Source organism: Bos grunniens, chromosome 2 (assembly GCF_055505025.1).
Source record: "Bos grunniens cultivar Pamir isolate PY7600 chromosome 2, Bosgru_T2T1.0, whole genome shotgun sequence".
Lineage (NCBI taxonomy): Eukaryota > Metazoa > Chordata > Mammalia > Artiodactyla > Bovidae > Bos > Bos grunniens.
In genome coordinates, this window is record NC_141166.1 from 2,472,115 (window position 1) to 2,492,479 (window position 20,365).

A 20,365-nucleotide genomic window follows, 5' to 3' on the forward strand; every position below is an offset into this window, starting at 1 on the left:
CATCTGCAAGGAGGCCCACGAGACACAGGACCCACGTGGGCAGAGGACTGTGAACCTGCCACAGTCACTGCCAGCGTGAGGGTGTCGAGCCCCCTGCCTCCCAGGCTCCCGGTGCCTTCCAGCCTCTCTGGCCATGCTCACGCCTTTAGAGGCAGTCGGGAGTGCCTGGCAGACAACATCCCACGGAGCCTCCCTCCTTAAAGAGAACCGACCATGCAATCCATTGATTCTGCTTCTGGGTATGTATCCAAAAGAATGGAAAGCATCTTCACAGTGGAATATTCACAATAGCCAAAAGATGGAAGTTGTGTAAGTGCCTACCGACAGACGGCTGGACACATAAAACGTGGTCTGTCCATACAAAGGAATATTATCCACTTTGAAAAGGAAGGAAAGTGTACTGTATTCTACAGCATGGATGAATCCTAGAGACATTACGCTGGGTGCAACAAGGCAGTCGCTAATGGACAAATACTGTATGTCTATTACGTGTGAAGGACTTAGTCAAAGTCATAGATGCAGAAAGTACAGTGGTGATTGCCATGGGCTGGAGAGTGAAGGGAGAATGAGGAATTACTGATAATGGGGATAAAGTCTCAGTTTTGCAAGATGAGAAAGCTCTGCAGATAGGTTGTTCAACAATATGAATATACTCACTACTGGACCAAACAGTTAAAAACAGTTAAGATGGCACATTTTATGTTGTGTGTACTGTACTGTAATTTAAAATGTTTTGAAAGCGAGACTGAGGCGAACAGAGAAGCCTTCCTGGGAAACAACCCCTGAACAGGTAGGGACAGCCCTGTGAGAGCTGACCCTGGCCTCTGAGAGCCGCCTCCTCCCGAGAGTCCTCCAGCTTTCACTTCTATTACCGCCAAGTTGGCCAACCATCTCCTCTTTCTTAGTAGCCCACGTATGGAGGCACCTCCTTTCTACAGCTGACTGAGGCTGGTGCGTCCAGCTTTCTTGTAAACAGAAATAAATTAGAAAGAAAATAGAGAAAAAATCGAACTGGAAAGAACAGGTTTCTGATCCAACAATTGCCAACCAGCTCCTCCAGATTCTGAGCCCTGTGATTCCACACGGGCTTCCTCTGATGGCCTCCCTTAATTGTCCATTTGCAAATCAAGATGACTTTTCCTATCAGTTATGTCATGCTGGGCCCTCACCAAGTCCCTCTCCTTCTCACAGCCATGGCTCCCCTCGTCCGGGGACCACCGCAGCCTCAGAGGTCCGCCCCACTGTCCCTGCCATGGGTGGGGGGCTCCCTCTCATCAGTGGGTGAGGGTGTTAGTCACCCAGTCATGTCCGACTCTTTGCGACCCCATGGACTGTAACCCACTAGGCTCCTCTGGAGCTCCATGGAATTCTCCAGGCAAGAATACCAGAGTGGGTTGCCATTCCCTTCTCCAGAGGAACCTTCCTGACCCAGAGATCAAACCTGGGTCTCACACATTGCAGGCTGATTCTTTACCATCTGAACCATGAGGGAAGCCCAACGTTGGTGGTGTTGGGTAACTTCCTTGTCCCATGCCAGCCTGGCCTCCGGGCCCTAAACTTGGCACTTGCCCTCCTGGGTTGTACCTCTTCTGACCTTCAAGATCCAGTCACGGGCATCTCTTCATCAGCAGCATACAGTCACGGGCATCTCTTCATCAGCGGCTGCGCCTCCCTACCCAGGGCAGTCACGGGCATCTCTTCATCAGCGGCTGCGCCTCCCTACCCAGGGCTGTGGGGCCCTCTGGGGAGATGAAAGCAGCAGAACCGAGATCCCGAGCCCTTGACTTTCTAGCAGCTCCGAGACAACTTGGCCCCTGGGGGGAGAGCAGCCTGCATCCCTTCCTGATCCTCCCACAGGCTGAGATGTGAGTTCAAGAGACGAGAGGCCAGAGCTCAGCATCCTTTGCCCCACTGTGGCCCCGACCATGACCCTTAGAGAGCTCTCAGTGCTCCAAAATCCACTCTCTACCTGGGCACGTCCCCCCGAAGCCTTTGATTTCTCTCTCTGACTCTGGGGACCCGGCAGATGAAAGTCATTCTCTGCTTCCGTCTCCACCTGATGAAGGAAGGCTGAACCCAGCTTTCAGAGGTGGAGACAGCCTCACAGCCCCCTTGAGGACCCCAGGCTCACTCCCACCAGCGTCACCACAGGGCTGCTTAGAGGCCCACCCCGTGGGCTGGTGGCACATCCCCCAGCCCCGTGTCCCGGCCATCCCTAGTGGCCGGCGGTCAACCCACAGACTGTGGTTCCCTTGTGGCCACGAGAAGAAAGGTGAGTCTTGCCCCTGATTCAAAGCCGGGCTCCTCTGCTCCCTATGGCCACACACACATTCCTCAACCGTTATGAGCATTAGCTTCTCATCAGTAAACAGGGACGGCACACTGCCTCTGAAAGTGTCACTGTCATGTCCAAATGCCAAAATACATGTGAAGCATCCAGCCCTGTAGCAGGTCAGCAAGTGCTGTTTCCCTCCTCCTCTCCACGATGACTGAGGCTGCCTGTGATGCCCACAGCATCCGATGCCTGTGTTACACCAGCCACGGTCTGTACCTTCACTAACCTGCTCCAAATGAACGGCTGGGGAGGAATAATGATCAGCTTCCTACAGTTGTATATTACAGTTCTCCAAGCCCATTGCAAATTCTTCATGGTTTTTGTTCTTTCAAAAAGACCGGGGAGGCTGACAGGGCAGGCATGATTAACCCCACTTTTATAGACCTCGACGCTGAGACCCAGAAGAAGCAAGAAGGGTCTTTGGTCAAGGTCACACCAGCTGGTAAACAGCGGGGTTAAGGAGAGATCTTAGATCTGTTCTTGTTTTAAAAATTTTTATTCTGAAAAGTTTGCCAAGGCGCCCCCTGGTTCTCAGGAGCCCACGAGGGCCCCGTTCTAAGGAGAACGGGCCCAGCGGCGCCGGCGAGAGCGGCAGCTTCGGGTCTCGTGGAGCCTGTGCCCCGGCTGAGCTAATTGCCATGCTCCCTCACACTCACACTGAGCCTGCCTTCCAGAGAGACCCTAAAGTGCTTCTGAGCTCCTCGTACATATTTATATGCCTGCGTGTGCGATAAAAATAAAACCACTTCACCCAGCGCTGAAATACAGCCACTCGCGGTGTGAAATATGGGGCTTATGGAACAGCGGCAAGCAAAGCTCTCTGGAAGAGGCTCCTGTCCCTCCTGACATTGCAAGGGGGCAGCTGGAAGGGGGTGGGATTTAATTATCTTGATAAGTAAGTGTTAGACTTGGAAGCAGGGAGACAAGTGGTCCCCAGGTGCCCAGGACACCTTCGATCCTCTCTGGGATGGAGAACTCCTCCTGCCCGAGGAGACAGAACTCTCTAAACAGCAGTGTGGGCCCCTTCACACACACCCCTGAACCTCACTCCCTGAGAGCCAGCCTGCAGGTCTCGTGGACTTACTCATCTCCTCCTGGGCCCCGTAGTCCACCATGCACCACTTCTGCCCTTAAGGGAAGGTGTCAGGGGTCTTCAGTGATCTCACATGTCTTGGAACAGGAGCCAGCACCTCTGTCTGGGGTCCATTCAAGGCAGCCCTAAATTACGGCCGTCATTCTGGAGGGGCTGAGCACCCTTTCTGGACGTTCCACCTTTTCAGTGATACCTTGACTCTGTTCTGATTGCTGATGCTGAGCCTTACTCTGATGTCTGCCTCTCTCATCCCTGTCTCCCTCCTTCCTTCCTTTCCTTCGCCTCCCTGTGCTTTGCCCATCTCAACACCATACTCTTAACCCCCCGGGGCAAACAGAGAAAGCATCCAAGGCAGACTCCCAGAACTAAAGACAGCTAAAGCTGAGCCCTGGGGTCTGAGTAAAAGCCAGCCAGCCTAAAGGATGCGCGTGGCACGTGGGGCCAGGGTAAGGCAGAGGGAGTGAGCAAGACGGGAGGCTGGAGGGGCATTTCAGGCAGAGGGAACAGCATGTATAAACGCCTAGAATCAAGACAGCTCTTACCGGCACAGCAGCCCCAGACGTGGGTCCAGTGCGGCGATAAGACCCGCGTCAGCTGTTCCCAGGGTGGTGGCTCTGGTTTTCTGGCCGTGGAGTCAGCGGAGGGTTTTGAGGAGGTCGTCCTGACCAGGCTGTGGCCCCTGGTGTGCCCAGGGGACCTGAAGAGTGGGTGAGCGGAGGCCGTGCTTCATGCAGGATCCGGTCCGCGGAGCTGTCCAGGGGACAGTTCTGAGACGCTCCTTCCTTCCATGAGAGCTTGAAGGGGTGAGGACTGCGGGCACCGCAGGAGCCGGGGGCCCGGGGAGCCATCTTGGAAGGAGGAGCTAAGTGAGCAGGCGGGCGGGGGCAGGACCCTGACAGCGAAGAGGCCAGGCGGGCAGACGCAGGTGGGCAGCCCTGACGTTGGCATTCGGGCCTCCTGCTGGGGATCCAAAGCCCGCTGACTGTGAGCCCCTCAAGGGCATGAACTCGCTCCTCCTGCCTCTGCTCCCCTGGTACCCAGATCAGCGCCTGATCCAGGGGCGAAGGCCTCCTCAATGCCCTTAGAGGAGGTGGGCACCTGTTGGAAGCCTTTATTTGGGGATGGGGCATCCGCTTTGCCCGTGGCACAGGAAGGGAGAGAGAAAGACAAGGAAGGTGGAAGGGAGAGAGAAAGACAAGGGAGGTGGAAGTAGCCTCAGGCCCGGGTGAGACATCATCTGTCAGGGAACTAGCCTGGCCTTCTGCCTCTTAGAAACGGGAACTCCGAAGCCCAGAGAAATGGAATCATCTCCCTGTAGTATAAGCTGAATTGAGATTTTCCTCAAATGTTTCAAGGACCTAGAAACTCAAGAGAGAAAGCAGACTGCCAGTGAGAGGAGGGAATTGTCAGGTCTCACCAGATGACTTTTGTAATTAACTAGAGCATTTCCATTACTGACACCGTTTTACTTCTGACTGAACAACTGATCTGGTTAGCTGGACCTTCCTCTTTTGTTTCCTGGCCCCTGCAGTAACTGTGACTCCGGCTTTCAGCAGAGTGGTCCTGGAGGTGCCAAGGAGCAATGTGAAATGTGCCCAGAGCTTCCATTATGACCTGGGGAGACAAGACACCCAGGTGAACTGACTGAAGAGAAGATTGCTTCACTGTGTTGTGAAGACTACATACACCTCAAATAGTGAGCATGCGGTGAGCTGACAATCTTGCTTTGGGTCTCAGTTTTCTCATCTATAGTATTATGGACCCATCACAGTATTGTGACTAAGGACTTTATGTACATATGTTTGTGACATCATGCTTCATTGTGAATATGCTAAAGCTTAATGGACTCTTGAAATAGGAAGCTGGTTTGTTTTACATAATGTAGACCCTCACACCTAAAAGGTTGTAAAAATAGAACAAATCACATATTGGATGTCGCCACCTGTTGTCTCTGGGTGGTATTGCAGTTTGGCGAGGAAAGCAGGAAATTCTGCCCTTAAGATCCCAGGCGGGACTTGACAATCATGGAGACAAGAGCGCAAAGCCAGGAATAAACTAATGTTGGAGAGTGCCATAAAAGATAAGTGAATTACAGATCCTGCTCACATTGACCTTTTCCTTTGGTTTGTGGTCAGGGCAACTGTCTGCTGAGTCCCTTGAGACCATGACCCTGGAGTCTCAGACCCTGCCCCTCTGCCCGGCAAAGTGAAGGAAGCTAAGGATGAAAAGAAGGAAACAGACCACTGGGGTAATGATAGTATCCTGTTGCTTCTTACAGAGGATAATTGCTACGGTTACTGTCTATTCAGTGCTTACATCATGTGAAACTCTGTCTCATTTAATCAGCGCGAGAGGTAACTTTCTCCTGCCCCCATTCTGCAGATGAGGAAACGCAAGCACAGGGAGGTGAAATAATTCGGGTTCTCAGGCTCCTCTCTTCCTTCCTTCCAGCTCGCTTCTTCCCTCCCTCCCTCCCTCCCTCCCTGCCTTCCCTCTCTCCAGCAGTTTTTCTCCTGAGCGCTATAGACAGGATTTGGGTCCAGGCAGGCCAGTTCCAGAGCTCATGCTTTCCCTCCTGTTCCTGTTACCTCTGTTGCCACCTTCTAACTATGACTAATACCTGTTAGCCCAAGCCTCTTATTTTTAGCAAATCCGATGATATAGGAGCAAGTGCAAATCTTTCTGATGCTTTCTAATCTTGACTCATATCCACTCCTCCATCCGCGTGCTTATCCACCCATCAACCCTTTCTCTAATCCATCTGTCCGCACACCCACCCACCATTGCCCACCCACCCTTCTTTCCATCTTTCCGTCTGTTCCTCCACCCGCATCATCCCCCCGCAGCCTACTGGCCCACTCATCCATCTATCCAGCCTGTATGCTCACATCCATACGTCTGTCCATCAACCATCCATCCATCCTTCTCCCACCCATCCATCTTTCTGTCCATCCATTCTTCCGTCCATCCAACACTTTCTTGAGCAGCTACTACCTGCCTGGCACCAGTAATAAAGAAATAAGTCAGATGTGGTTCTTCTTTTCGTGTTGCCTCTTACAGTCTCAGAAATATATAAAAGCAATGTGACCTCAGGTAAAGGGCCTCACCTGTCTCTGTCTCAGTTTCTTTGTCTATTCTATGGAGTTGAAAACAGAGCCTTCCTCTTAGGGTATTGAAGAGGATTCAATGAGTTAGTACAAGCTAAATATTTCAGAAAGTGCCTCGTACGTGGTAAGCACTCAAAGTGTCATCAGCTGTCAGGGGCTATTGCTCTTATCATGGTCGCTGTCATCTCCATTATCCCTATTGCAACTACCATGATAATTCAGGAAGAGATCAGGGGACATGCCCATGGTCAGAGCAGCATCTTCCAACCATCCCATAATCTACAAAACTCTTGACGTGAAATATGTCTAGGTATTTATGAAAAGAAGGCTCTGAAGCTAAACAAATCTGAATTTCAAACAAATAAAACCAAAAACTCAGTAGGATTTCTCATAGCCTTTAAAGGCTCCTGTGAATTGTAAATCTCCAAGATGTGGAGGATGAACTAATACGCAGCATTTCTCAAATATACTGAACCTCTGAACCCTCTTTCAAGGCATCTTTATTACAAACTTGCAAAACAAGTGGTTAGTGGGACCCAGTTTAGGGAGTCCTGGTCTCCAGGGTCAGTCTGCTTGTCTCCCCCTCCCCACCTCCACACTGGTCCCCAGGACTTAACTTCCTGTCCTGACTCCTTCACATATTGTCCAGGTTATTTCTCCAGACCTGTGATGCTGAGGTTCATTCAGCACCCACAGCCTTAGAATCCCCATGGAAAGCCTGCCAGGCTCTCCCTGGGGAAAGACCTGCTGGAGCTGGAGGTGGAGTTCAGGTGGGGTAGAGGTCCATTAAGGACATAGCTTTGGACTTAATTCCAAGCAGCCAACTCTGTATCGATTTGGGTCACTGATGTTAAGGCATCACTTTCAGTTGCTTTTAATTTAAACAAACAATAAAAAAAACTCAGTCTTGTCTGGGATGCAGCCTGGGGGATGTTTAATTCCCAGCATGGACAGGCAGAGAGCAAGATAAGAAGGAGCCAGAGGACTGCGTGAGTGAGTGTGTGAGTGTGTGAGTGTGTGTGTGTGTGTGTGTATGTGTTAGAGAGACAGAGATAGGGAGAAAAAGCATGTGTGGCTCTCTGGGACAGAGCCAGGGAAAAGCTCACACTGGATTCCTGTCCTCTGAATCCAACATTCCTCTGCCTTTGTCACTCTGGGTAATTCTTTTCACTTCTTTGAGACTCAGTTTGCTTATCTGTAAATTGGGCTTAGATCAAGCCGCCACAGGGGGCTGTTATGAGAACTGAACGTGATGAGAAATGCAGAGCACATTGTGCTTATGAAAGTTTTATTTTTATATCACTTTCCATGGGAATAGTGGCTTCCAGGTTCTGTGTGACCTGTGTGACAGTGTGTGTGTGTAAATGTATGCACACATCATGTGTGCATGTGTGTATCTTAGCCTGGAAGAGTATTCAAGAGCTCTGGCTCTGCACTTTGTGTGGGTTCAAATCTGGTCCTGTTATCATGTGGTACTGGGCAAGTTGCTTAGCCTCTCTGCCTCGTATTCTCATCTGTAAAACAGGAACAACGATAATACTCACACCATACACTATTGTGTAGATTCATTGAGTTTATACACATTGCTTGGCATAAAAGGAGCAATTTCACAAAGGCTTACTACTCTTAGCATTATTATCCAACCCCACAGGAGGGCCTACCCCAACCAACAGAGCCCAACCCTTTGGAAGCCAGGCTGTGGGAGGTAATAATAACCCTTATCCTTTCTCTCTCAGGGGACTGAACAAACTAGAGGTCACAGAGGACCCCAGGGCCCCTTTGACCTCTGGGGGTGTTCCCTAGGGTCAGGAGAGGAGAAATTTGCTTTGTGCTGTAGTGCCCTCTGTTGGGAGATCCAAGCTCAGCACCATGGACAGAGGGAGGCTGGGGGCAGACAGCCACACCGCCAGCCGCCAGCCGCCAGCCACAGGGAGGTCCAGGGCTCCCACTCTGCCGGTGCCCCTGGAAGAGGCATGTCCCACTGTGACTCACGGATCTCGGTGCCAAGACTGCAGAGTGGAGGCCCCGCTGCAGGTGGCCCATCCATTAGGAGACAGGAGCCGAGAGACGTCAAGCGAATTAAAAGCCTGTGGCTGCCCTGAGTGACTTTTCCCTTGGCTAAGTCACCCTGTGCCCTCCCTCTGCTCATCACGCCTCTCAGTGTCGTGGGTATACCTTTCTCTGGGGCAAGAGAATAGCATCCAAAGCTGTGTTTTGTGAAACAGGAGCTGAAGGAGTGTGTGCCCCCAGGAAAGGGTGTGCAGAGGTAGCAGAATTACCATGAACAATTGCCATATGGTAGTAAACACGCGCTTCACAGTCGAGCCCCTTAACTGTGCGCCTGGGCGGGATGTCCTTTATCTGAATGTGTGATCGAGGGGGCTGTTGACTCTCTGAAAAGGTTCACGGCCACAGGATTCATGCTAGCACTAGTCAGGTGCTGTCTTTGTTCAGTCGCTCGGTCGTATCTGACTGTTTGTGACCCCATGGACTGCAGCACGCCAGGCTTCCCTGTCCTTCACTATCTCCTAGAGTTTGCTCAAACTCACGTCCATTGAGTGGGTGATGCCGTCCAACCATCTCGTCCTCTGTCGTCCCCTTCTCCTCCTGCCCTCAATCTTTCCCAGCATCAGAGTCTTTTCCAATGAGTCTTCTTCAGGTGCTAGCCCTGTGCTGAGAGCTGAGGAATGGAATGAATATAACACAGTGCCCTGCCCTCATTCATTCATTCATTCATCCACCCAACAAGTATTTGTTGAGGGCCTACTATGTGCCAGGCATTGGCTAGGAAGACCGATAATCTTAATTATTCCCAGGTGGCGCTGTGGTAAAGAGTCAGCCTGCCAATGCAGAAGATGTAAGAGACATTGGTTCCATCTCTGGGTCAAGAAGAACCCCTAGAGTAAGAAATGGCAACCCACTCCAGTATTCTTGCTTGGAAAATTCCATGGACAGAGGAGCCTGGTGGGCTACAGTTCATGGGGTTGCAAAGCCTGAGCAGCTGAGCACACACAGGGTGGTGTTAAAAGAGAGATTCAGAAGGTTGGGGATGAAGAAGGGTTAGCTGAGGTCTCCAATCCCCCACCTGACTCCCCAGCTCAAGCTTTGGCGCTAGGGGGCAACCTTTTCGATATCACACCTCCCTTTCTCCTTGCTGGCTTCTCACCAGATGTCATTTGCAGCTGACTGACACCTTTGCAGTGCTCCTGCGGAGGTCTTTTTCTCAGCTGGTATGGAACTGGACTGGGAGGAAGTGTCACCAAGGAGGGTCCTGAAATCCCACAGATTCCTGGCTCTAATGGCAGACAATAGGGCTTCCGTGAGTACAGTCAGTAAGCCTCGCCTCTGCAGGGCTTCATCTGGCAAACTCTTGCCTGTCCACTGCACTCAGATTTGCAGCTGGGCCTACAGAGCAGGAATGCCCACGCAGGGATACCTGGCATTTACCTGAAGAACTCAGACCAACATGGGGGTCTTCCCAGCTGGATGCTGCCCCCCAGCCAGGAAGGCCCTTCCACAGGGGAGCTTAGCACCTACAATGGATCTGGATTCTGTTGGCCTTTTTCTGGGCAGAACTGGGGAGGGGGTGGGGCAGAGAAGAGGCAGTCAAGGACTGCACCTCATGGCATGGCTGGGGCAGCCCAGAAAGAAGGTTCAGGGGCAGAGGTGACCTCAAGCTGACCCTCAGCAGCTGGGACAAGGCGGGACCTAGGTGGGTGGGGGTGAGAGGGAGCAAAGAACAGCCAGGCAAGGGGAGAAGAAAGGGCCTAAGACGCCAGTGTTCAAGCCATATCCAGCCCAATCAGCCCGGCAGCCAATTAGTCTGATTCAAAAAAAACCCCACGTAGGGACAAACGGTAATCAAACACCTATTTATAAGGGTTTATTACGATCATCATTATTATTTTACCAAGAGGATCATTCTAAAGCCTGTCAGGTGAATGTACGCTTTCAGATCTTCATAAATGCAAATCCCTCCTTCCCCAGGGGTGGAGGGTGTGGGCTGCAGCCCCAGGAAGTGCCTTGGTGAGGCTTGTAGAGGGCATGTGGAGGGACCAGCTCCCTGCCCTGGGGCATCGCTGCACAGGGCTCTACCCACAGCTCACTGCACTCCCAACACACCGTCAAAGGGCTGCTGGAGATGGAACTGGCTTCATACCCGTTGTCCACCTAGGTAAACAGACTCACGGTCTGATACGGCAACCTGGCAGAGATAGAGAGGCTGGGAATTCACCACAGAATGCCGGGAGTACAATTCCATGCTGTAAGCTCCCCCATCTAACCTCACCCCCTACCACTCTGACCTCTCCCAGGACTGGGACTTCTCCCCTCTCAGGAGACCACAAGACCACAACCAGGCCTGAGGCTCAATAGCTGGGGCGTACCCATGTGTGTGTGTGAGAGCATGTGTGTGCGTGTGCATGTGTATGCATGTGAGCATGTGTGTGTGCACGTGAGCACATGTATGTGCACGTGAACATGTGTGTATGTGCTCGTGTGTGTGCACGTGAGCGTGTGTGCGTGTGAGCATGTGTGCACGTGAGCATGTGTGCGTGTGAGCATGTGTGCACGTGAGCATGTGTGTGTGCACGTGAGCATGTGTGCGTGCACGTGCGCATGTGTGTGTGCGTGAGCATGTGTGTGTGCGCACACGTGTGTGTGTGTGTGTAGTGGGAGGAAAAGGGTAGATACAAGTCCCAAACCCCCATTTTCAGGCCCAGGGAGAAAAGAAATGAGGTCTGCCAAAAAGGTGAAACTGGTCTCTGCCAGGAGGAAACACCTTCCTTACCCACTTCTGGCTGGATCCAAGAAAGTGGCTCTTCTCGAAAGAAAGGACAAAACGCACCCCAATCCACGAGTGCCTGGGGGGAGGGCAGCCATCATTCGGGAAGTTTCCGAACACCCGATGCCCCTCACCCTTAGTTAATAGGTGGCGGCGAGACCAGTACTCCGGGCCACACCCTGCCTGCTCGACTCCCCGGACCGACGGCCTCTCTCTCAAGGGGCAGGCGGCCTCGCTCTCCAACCTGGGGACGAGCGCGGGGAGGGTGTCCCGGGATGGGACTCGGTGGAGCAGGATCGGACGGAGCTTGGTCTGGAGGGCAGGGCACTCAGTCAGCTCGGGGAGGGTTACCGAGCGACCGGGGCTGCGAGCGCGTAGAGTGAGGAGGGGAGCCTGGGGAGAGGGGGTGGGCGACCTGGAGGAGGCGAGGGGGGCGGGAGATGGGGAGCTCGCCTTGTCCCTGCAATAAATCGGCTTAGTGGCCGAGAGCCGAACGGCCCAGAAAGGATTAAAGAGAAGTCTGTATAATACAGCCGAGAGCGCGGCGAGGGGAGGGCAGGAGGGCGGGGGGCGGGGAGAGGGGGAGAGGGGGAGGGGCGGAGGGCGGGCGCGGGGAGGGGGCGCTCGCGCAGCCGGGAGAGGCGGGCGCCAGGCAGAGAGAGCGCGGTTCGGCTGCAAACTCCGGCGCTGCCGCCTAGCTGACTCCGGGCAGCGCTGGGCACCGCGCGCTGCCGGGGAGCCGAGAGCCGCGGCGCGCCCGAGGTCGTCCCGAGAGCAGGGGTCGCGGCGTCCCGCAGAGCCCGAGCCGAGCCCGGCGCCCCGGCGGCCCAGCCGCGGCGGCATGGGGGCGCCCCCGCGGCGCCCCACGCGGCCCGCCACCGTCTCGGCCGGAGGCCGGAGGCAGGAGCGCGCCTGAGCCCATGGCGAGGGGCCCCGCCGCTGCCGCCGCCGCCGCCGCCGCCGCCGCCGCCGCCACCGCCCCGCCAGCGCCGCCAGCTCCCGGGCACCATGCGAGCCGCCCCGAGCCTCCGCGGCTGCGTGTGCCTGCTGCTCGCCGCGATCCTGGACCGGGCGCGGGGTGAGTGCGAGGGCGCCGGCCGGAGCCGGGGCCCGGGGCGCGCGGGGGCGGGCAGCGGGGGAGGGCGCCGGCCAGGGGCTCCCCGGGGACGCTTCGGGTCTGAAACCCGCGCTCGGCGCAGGGGCTGCAGAGCTGGTGGGTTTGACGAGGGAGGGTGGACGTCTCCTCTGGAGAGAACGCTCGCGGGTCTGTGCCAGGGTGTGTGCGCGCGTGTGTGTATGAGCGTGTGTCTTTGTGGCGTCCGTGTGAGGGTGTCCGGGAAGGCGCTGTGCGTGGAGAGGGTGCCGAAGTGTATCTGGAGATGTGAGTGTGTGTGATGGTGTGTGAGCGAGCGAGTGTCTGGAGGGGTGTTTGAGTGTCTGTGTCAATTACACAGAAAAGGTGTGTGTGTGAGAGAGAAGGAGTGTGAGCCAGAGTATTTGGGGGTGTGAGCGGGCGCCCAGCTTCTCGGTGAGGGTGTGAAGTGGGTGAGCCTGTGTCATCGTATGTGGGAGCGTGTTGAAGGGTGGGTGAGTGTGTGAGGTGTGGCGTGGCACGCGTGTCCCAAGTGTACGGGTCTCTTTAGGGATACATGGCAGCGGGTGACTGTATTTCCATGGGGGGGGGGGGGGCGGGGCGCGTGTGCAGAGGAGGCGGGATATGACCCTCTGGCCAGACTGTACATTTCTCGGATGTGGAGGTGCAGGCGCGCGGGCCAAGAGTGTGTGAGCGTGCTGTGGAGCGTGTGGATCCAGTGTGGAGGGAGGCACCGACGCGTCCGGGGACGGGGGAGGTGTGAGCCGCGGTGTGTGTGTGTCCCGCATGGACTTGGTCCCGATTGGGCTAAACCCGTTGGAAGGAGGGTTCCCGGAGCGAGTGACCGGTGCCTCCGCGGCTCCAGGGTCCAGGGTTCGCGGAAGCCTCGGGGCCTCCCGGCCGGCGCCGCCACCTGGCGGGTCTAGAGTGCTGCGGCCGCCCAACCTGGCGACCCGGCGCCTTTCGGGCAGAGCCAACGCGTCCGCTCAGAGCCGGCGGGAGCGAGGCTGCACCGGCGGAGAGCGGTGGCCCAGAGACTGGAGGTCCGCGCCCGCGGTTCGCCCCAAGCCTAGTCCCGAACCTGGACTCCCAGAACCAGGGCGTCTGGAGTCACATCCAGGCTCTGCCGCGGAGGGGCGGGGGATGCGCGCTGCCCAAAAGTAGCCGTTATGACCGGTGGGGTCTCAGCCCCCAGCCCAGCGGGTGATGGATATGGGAGGATCTGTTCTTTTCCGTGTGCCTTGCACTCCCGGGAGGTGCCAAGCCGGACTCTGAGAATGCCTGCCAGCAAGCTGTGCGCCCTAAAATAACCCCACCCTCTTCCACCCCGAGGTCCTTATAGAGTGCTTGATCCGCTGACGGGAGAAACTGCAGGATTTGAGCCTGAATGGTGGTCCTGCTGGCAGAGGAGGGGGAGGGGTCGGCGTAAATCAGGAGGAGTGCAAGCCCCGTACTTGGTCTGCCTACCCTTGGAACAACAGACTTTCCAAAGTGCATGGAAATCCGCTCCTTCCCCTCCAACTTCGAGGCGATGGCTCCCTCCCTCGGAAGCCTCCGGAGGGAAAGGTTATATGGGGGCGGGGACGGGGTGGTGCCCGGGTGCCAGAGCCACGGCGAGGACGCTGGGCTTTGTCGAAAGGCACTCGGAGCCTCACCTGGACACCGCAGGGAGCGGGGGTGGGGTGGGGTGGGGTTGGTTAGAGGGTGGGGGCAGGAGTGGGGCACCCCTTTCTCCAGATACGCAGAACCGTAAAGACTGGTCAGGGGTAAGGATGGCGACTAGAAGCAGAAGGGTTTAGTGGGGAAAGCCCGCTGCGTCAGGATCCCACCGCGCGAGTTCCCAGAACCTGCGAGCCGCGGTTCTTGGGGCTGCGGAGACCTGAGCGGGTGTACTGGCTCCTCCGCCCGCCGCCCACCTCTGCAGCTGGCAGGAGGCTGGGGCGAGCGCCTCTGGGCGAAGGGAGCCGGCCTGGCCTCTGAGCTCCGCTGCCCGGCGAGAGGGGAGAGCGCCGACTCGGATCGCAGACGGGCAACTTTCCGAGCGTGGGGCGCGGGCGGAGCCATCCCTTCGCTGCAGAGGAGATGATGAGAGCGCGCGGGGCGCGATCAGTCCTTTGGTTCTCGGAGTCAGCGCCCGCCCACGGCGGGGGTACCAGAAGGGTTGGTACGCGCTGTAACAGGCCGTCTGGCCGGAGGAGGGCGCCCTTCCAGGACGTGACGGAGAGCCGCGCACCTGGCCCTTGGCAGGGCCGGGCCGCCTGCCAGCGCCTGCGTCGGAGGACGGGCGGGCGCGGAGGGTAGGGTCCAGGGCAAGCACTCGGAGACACGCCTGCCCAGTGCGGGGGCGACGGCGGTCACCGCTAGGGAAGGCACGGCTGTGCGCCGGGGCCGGTGCTGCACCGACAGCTCGCGGCGCACAGGGACTCCACTTTGGAGAGGTGGGCCTGCGCCTCGGGAGGGGAAGGCAGCCGGCGGTACACAGGACCGGCCGGGCTGAGGGCTCCTGCCCCTGCCCACCACTCCCCGATATCTGCCTTTCCAAGAGGAAGAACCCACACGGATTCTAACTCCTCAGACCCCGTTTAACCTGGCCTGGGCACTTCTGGGAGGGCAATCCAGCACTCGTGCCCGGGCGCTGGCCCAGGATACAGAGGGCCCCGGGGACTGGGAGCGCAGGGAGGACAGCGGTTCATAGACCTGCCTCCGAAGGGCAGCGGGGGGCAGGCCGAGGTAGGTAGGGCGCGCTAGAGGCCCCAGCCCTTCCACTTCCACTGGACGCCCTTCCACTTCTCTCTCGGCAGCAGCGTGTCAAGGGCTAGGTGGGATGCGGGGGCTGAGCGGCTGGGCCGGAGCTGCCGCCGCACCGGGACTGCGGGGGCTGCGCGCGCGCAAGCTGGTGTGACGCCTTCGTATATTTATCCGCTTCGCCATCTCCACCCCACGCCCGGCGGGCACCACTGGACCGCTGCCTGGCGCTCGGCGGGGAGTTAAGGGCCCGGCCTGGACTAGGTCGCTCCGCCCCTCCTCGCCCTGCCGCCCCGCCCCCAGCCGTAAGCCCCACCCCTTCCCTCTCAAGATGCAAACTGAAATTTCTCCTGAGAGGCTGAAGGAGTTCTTGCTTTTTAAGTGGAGAGAATGTTCGAGCTGGAAGCGACCTCCGAGATCACTTACTGCGGTGGTTCTGAAACGAGTAATTTTTAGCAGGAGAACCCTTTTAGAGTAGGAACTGATTACGGCCCCCTAAAATCCTAATGCCTTGGGCAAGATGGTAAGCGCCAAAGGACAGCGGCCCTGATGGAAGCAGTTAATAAGACCCAGCATCGAGCGATCTTTCCTCAACAGTCCCCTTAAACAATCTTAAGATTGCTGCTCTCTAATCTCAGAGCTGGGTTTCTGTTTTTTTTCAATAGCCAAGATTACATGCATCAGCTGCTGTGTGGCCAGCACGCGCTGGCTGCTTCGCGGTGCTCATGCAGGGCAAGATGGGTTTAAGCGCCTCTTTTCACAGATTAGGAAACTGAGGCCCAGAATTTCAAAGTTTGTTCGTGACAGGCTGTCAGTGTCTTCCAGGTCTCGCCTGGTCCGGCCCCTGGCTCCCTCTTTCCTTCCAGTGTTCCTTGGACAGGGCGTGTGGGCAAGGGCTGGCAAGGTGCCATGGTGCGTTAGATCCGCCTGCCCACCCCAGCTTGTCAGAACATTGTCTCACACAGACCTGATCTTGCTACCGTTGGGGGCTGGGGGAGGGGTGGGGGAGGAGACGAGGAGACTTGTTGCGGTTCCTGGGTGTTAGCAGTCCTGACTTCAAAACCAAACGAGGGCTGAGCAAAGAGGAGGCTGGTTGGTTCTGTTCACTGGGTTTCCTGGGACCCAGGGAGGCATCTAACCTGGCTTACCGCCCCGTCCACCTCTACTCCATCCCCGGGCCACTTGAAATCCATCCATTCAGCCCTGACTGTGCAGCTCTGGGCCGTATGTGCTTTGTTCTTCTTATCTTCGTTAATCCTTGTAACCATCCTGAGAGTTAAGGTTATTTTCCAGATGAGGAAGCTGAGGTTCAGAGAGGTTAAGTGGTTTGTCCGAGGTCACCCAGTCAGTACGTGGCAAGCTGAGATTCAGACCCAGGACCGTCTGTCTCTTTCCCCCTGGGCTCTGCTGCCTCCTGTGAGAATGGGTCCCGGTCACTTCCTCAGCTCCAGCCACATGGACAGTTGCCATGTGTCCAGTGCCCTGTCTGGCTGCCTTTCTCCTTCCCAAACCCCACTGAAGTCAAATTATCCAGTGTGTTCATCTGCACAGATGGGAGAGGGGACACCCCTCAAAGCCCTTGTCATCATCAAGAGAATGAGTGGGCATCTGTTGTGGGCAGGGTGCATCTGAAAAGAGAAAGACCTATGACCGTGACCATCGTTCCAGTGGGGTGAGAGGTCAGGCCCGAACCCGTAAAGATAAAAGACAATCCAAGTGGAAATCTGTTGATACCTGCAGGATGCCAAGTGGATTGACGTCTCCCAGAGGAGGTTTGTGGGGGTAGAGTGATTTCTTTGGGGGTGTTAGGGGAAGGCTTCAAAGGGGAGGGAGGACTTGAACTAGACCTTGAAGCAAAGGGAGGAGGTTAATAGGCCAAGGGCTCATGTCCCAGGGAGGGAACCCAGGTGAGCCAAGAGCCAGAGGCAGGATTGTGCTTGGTGGGGCCAGCTCAACCTCAAGGCTGTTACTTCTTGAGTCTAATTGAGGACAGGGAGAAAGAAGACTGATATTACTGGTAGCTTCCATTTATCGCACACCTATTAGATGTTCCTTATGCATTAAATGCCCTCAACAATTCATGAGGCAGTCTCAGTAGGCGTGTTTTACAGATGAGGACAAGAGCCCCCAGGATACCCCCCAGCGCCCTCTTGCCATCTCTCTCTCCCTCTCTCTTTCCCTTCCTCTCTTCCCACTTCCTTCTTTTCTTTCTCAAACAATGAATGAGGCTCAACATCTTGTATCAGGGTAAGAACTGGGAGTTTCAAACCCAGGTCTAAAGCAATCCAAGGACAATGCTGCTTCCAGAGGACAGGGGAAACTTTATTTTTTCATCACAGAAGGAGGAATGCAGCAGCCTCTACCCTTCGCAAGAGGAGGCAAAGTCCCCCATTTTAAACAATGAATGTCAGTCCAAGTGAAACGTGTGATACCTCCTAAGAAGTATCTGTCCTCAGGATGAAGTTTCCGGGAAGGAATCAGGGGGATGAGACCCTGGAGCCCACCTTTACACTCGCAGTAGGGTTCCCTAGCAGAGTGGGCTCAGGACCTACTGGCCAAGACTCCATGGATGCAGCAAACGAGTACAACGTGCATGGAGCTAGAGGTGCGCAGAGTAGCAGCCCAAAGGAGTGGGAAGGACACTGACACCCAGGAAGGGAGCCTGGGGTTTGTGGATCCGCCGGCCATTCCCACACCTCCTGGCAACACACCAGAGTTGCTTTGGGAGAGTATGCGCCCCCTCTCGTTTGCACGCCATCTTGGTAGGTGACGCAATCAGCCGTGGCCCCACTAAGGCGAGTCCGTCTGACACACGATCCCTAGAATCTGGATACTGAGCAGACGAAGGCTGAAACCCATCGGAAGGTCCCCCTGATCAACAGGAGCCCCAGAGACACTGCACTTCTCTGGTTTCCCAAGGCTAATGACGACGGGATCTTCCTCCCAGGGTGCTATGAGCAGGACGCAATGAGTCATGACACACAGAGCTCTTAGCTCGATCCTGGGGGCTCAGATGACTGTCATCAGCGTTAACTGTGATTATGCCAGAGCTGCTCTGGCTCTAGTGAAGCGGGCTCCTGACACCTGCGGCTCCAGCTTGTTCCTGCATTCCATGACTTTCCCCATAATGTTCCACCAGTTACTTTTTTGTTTTTTTGGCTTGGGTTATCTGGAGTTGATTTCTGCCCTTTATAAGAAAAGGACCCCGCTTGATACCCTCCCTAGGCATGATAAGCCTTAGAGTTGCTGATTAGCTGGGCTTGGTAACTCCTGGAGGATGGTTCAGTTTGCTGAATGGGGGTGATCAATTCCCCTACCTGCTCCCTGACTTCCCCTGGAGTTCTGAGGCAGTGTCCCCTGCCCACACCCACATGAGTGCACTTAAGACTCAAGACGCAAGTTGTTGCTCCCAGTGGAATGTGGGAGAGGCAGTTTCACTGTGACCCTCCCATCCCCTAACCTAGTAAAAAGTTCTGCAAAAGCAGAGACCTGTCCGGTTCTTCTCACTATTGAATCTTCCTCACAAACACACGATGGATACTTAATAAAGGCTGGTTGTGTGGATGAATAAGGCATCCTTGGCCTTTGGACATGTCCTGGTGCTGGGGCACGTGGGGAGGGTTTGGGTATGTTGCTTTCTACAGAAAGTGTATGCAAAGGCTTATGGCTTGTGGAATTCAGGCTGGATTCACAGATGAACTTCCTGTTGGTAAAGTTCTGCTCCTGGAACTGCCTTCTGTCTTTCTTGAAGACTCTCAGATAATCAATGTGATGGAGACTCTGATTCCAGACATCCTGACTATGCCTGCTGGCGGTACTTGAGCATTGACGAGATGCTCTGACCCCCATCCTTCCATTCAGATCTCATGTCAGATGTGAAGGAGGCTACTCTTGTGCCCATTGAACCAACTAGGGAAACTGAGCCTCAGGAAAATGAAAAGACGGTGGTAGGAAGTAGCTGGACTGGAATCCGGGTTTGTGGCTGCAGGCTCAGCCTTCTTCCCTCCCCAATCCATTGTGGTGCTTCCTTCAGCCCTCAGGGGTCTGCAATGAAACAGGCCAGCTCCGCATGAGCCCATAGGCCCCTAAACTAACCAGAGAGCTTGCACCGTGAGCTGGGTGCTGACGTAGCCACTTTGCTGATGTGACTCCTTCATCCTCCACTGCTATCCACGGGGAGGACACTGACGGAGCTGTGCTCACACCGCATGGGGCCCGGAGCTCGCTGTCTCTCCACCCTGTGGACCTGGCCTGCCCAGCGATGTCTTCCCCTCCTCCCCTACTTCCACCCTTTCTTGGCTCAAAGAGCAGACACCTGCCCTCAGCCGGTACAGCCCTGACTCCACATAAACCTCCCTCCCAGGCTCTGCTTGCCCACTTCTCGCCCTCCACAGCCCTGCCAGCCCCTGCCAGCAGAGGCCACCTGTGCCTGCTGGCAGCGGTACTTTGGGCAACACATTGTTTAAATAACTCTCCTCTGGGGCTGGACCTGGTCACAGGCTCGACTCCCTATTGAACAGAGAGCTGTTGAGGGCAGGCATCCCTGTCCCACTGGCTCTGGCATGAAGCCTGGCTCCGAGCAGATGTGGCTTCAAGATGTGTTTGTTGAATGACTCACTGATGGACTGAATGAATGATGTCTCCCCTGAGCCTGGGGTTTGGTCCAGATGCTGAGCCTGGGGCCTGTTTCCTGGCCCTGCTCAGTCACCTCTAGAAGTCCCTTCTGGTGTGAGAATGTGTCTACTGTCCAGCTCTGCCCGCCATAGCTCACCCTGGCATCATGGCTGGTGTCTGGGGGATGAGCCAACAGTGGAGGGGGAAGACCAAAGGGCTTCCTGTTCCTTCTGGGTTCTCCTTGGTTGGAGGGGCTGTTCTTCATTGCTGGTGGGTGGGAGGTTGGGGGAAGGAAAGCAATGGTAACTGTTATGTGGCAAGCCCCATACTAGCTGTGTGCACACACAGTCATAGGAAATACTCCCAGAAACTCCCATTTGGGAGTTAACAGTCTCCTATTTTACAGAAGAGCAATGCAACTTGGAAAGATTATGTGATCTGCCTAAGGTCCCACTGCAAGTGGGGGGCAGAGCCGGATTCTTAAGCCAGGCGTTGATTTACACATCTCCCCCAAAGCCCAAGTTGGTCTTACTGGTAGCTTGCAGCTGACCACGGCGATTTACACCGTGGAGGTGGGCAAGCCCTGCAGCTTAGT

At 55.6% G+C, this 20,365-nt stretch overlaps 1 protein-coding gene across 2 annotated transcripts in view; it reads left to right on the forward strand.

Annotated features, from left to right (window-relative positions):
* Positions 1-12,182: 12,182 nt before the first annotated feature.
* The window catches only part of IGSF21 (immunoglobin superfamily member 21), a 278,219-nt gene continuing 270,036 nt past the window's right edge, over positions 12,183-20,365 (forward strand). Inside the window, exon 1 of one of the 2 annotated variants that reach the window (XM_086364713.1) lies at positions 12,183-12,396. In XM_086364713.1, coding sequence (XP_086220839.1) covers positions 12,327-12,396 — 70 coding nt within the window. In that variant the 5' untranslated portion in view covers positions 12,183-12,326. The remainder of the gene's footprint in view (positions 12,397-20,365) is intronic. The other variant, XM_086364702.1, reaches the window with a different exon arrangement.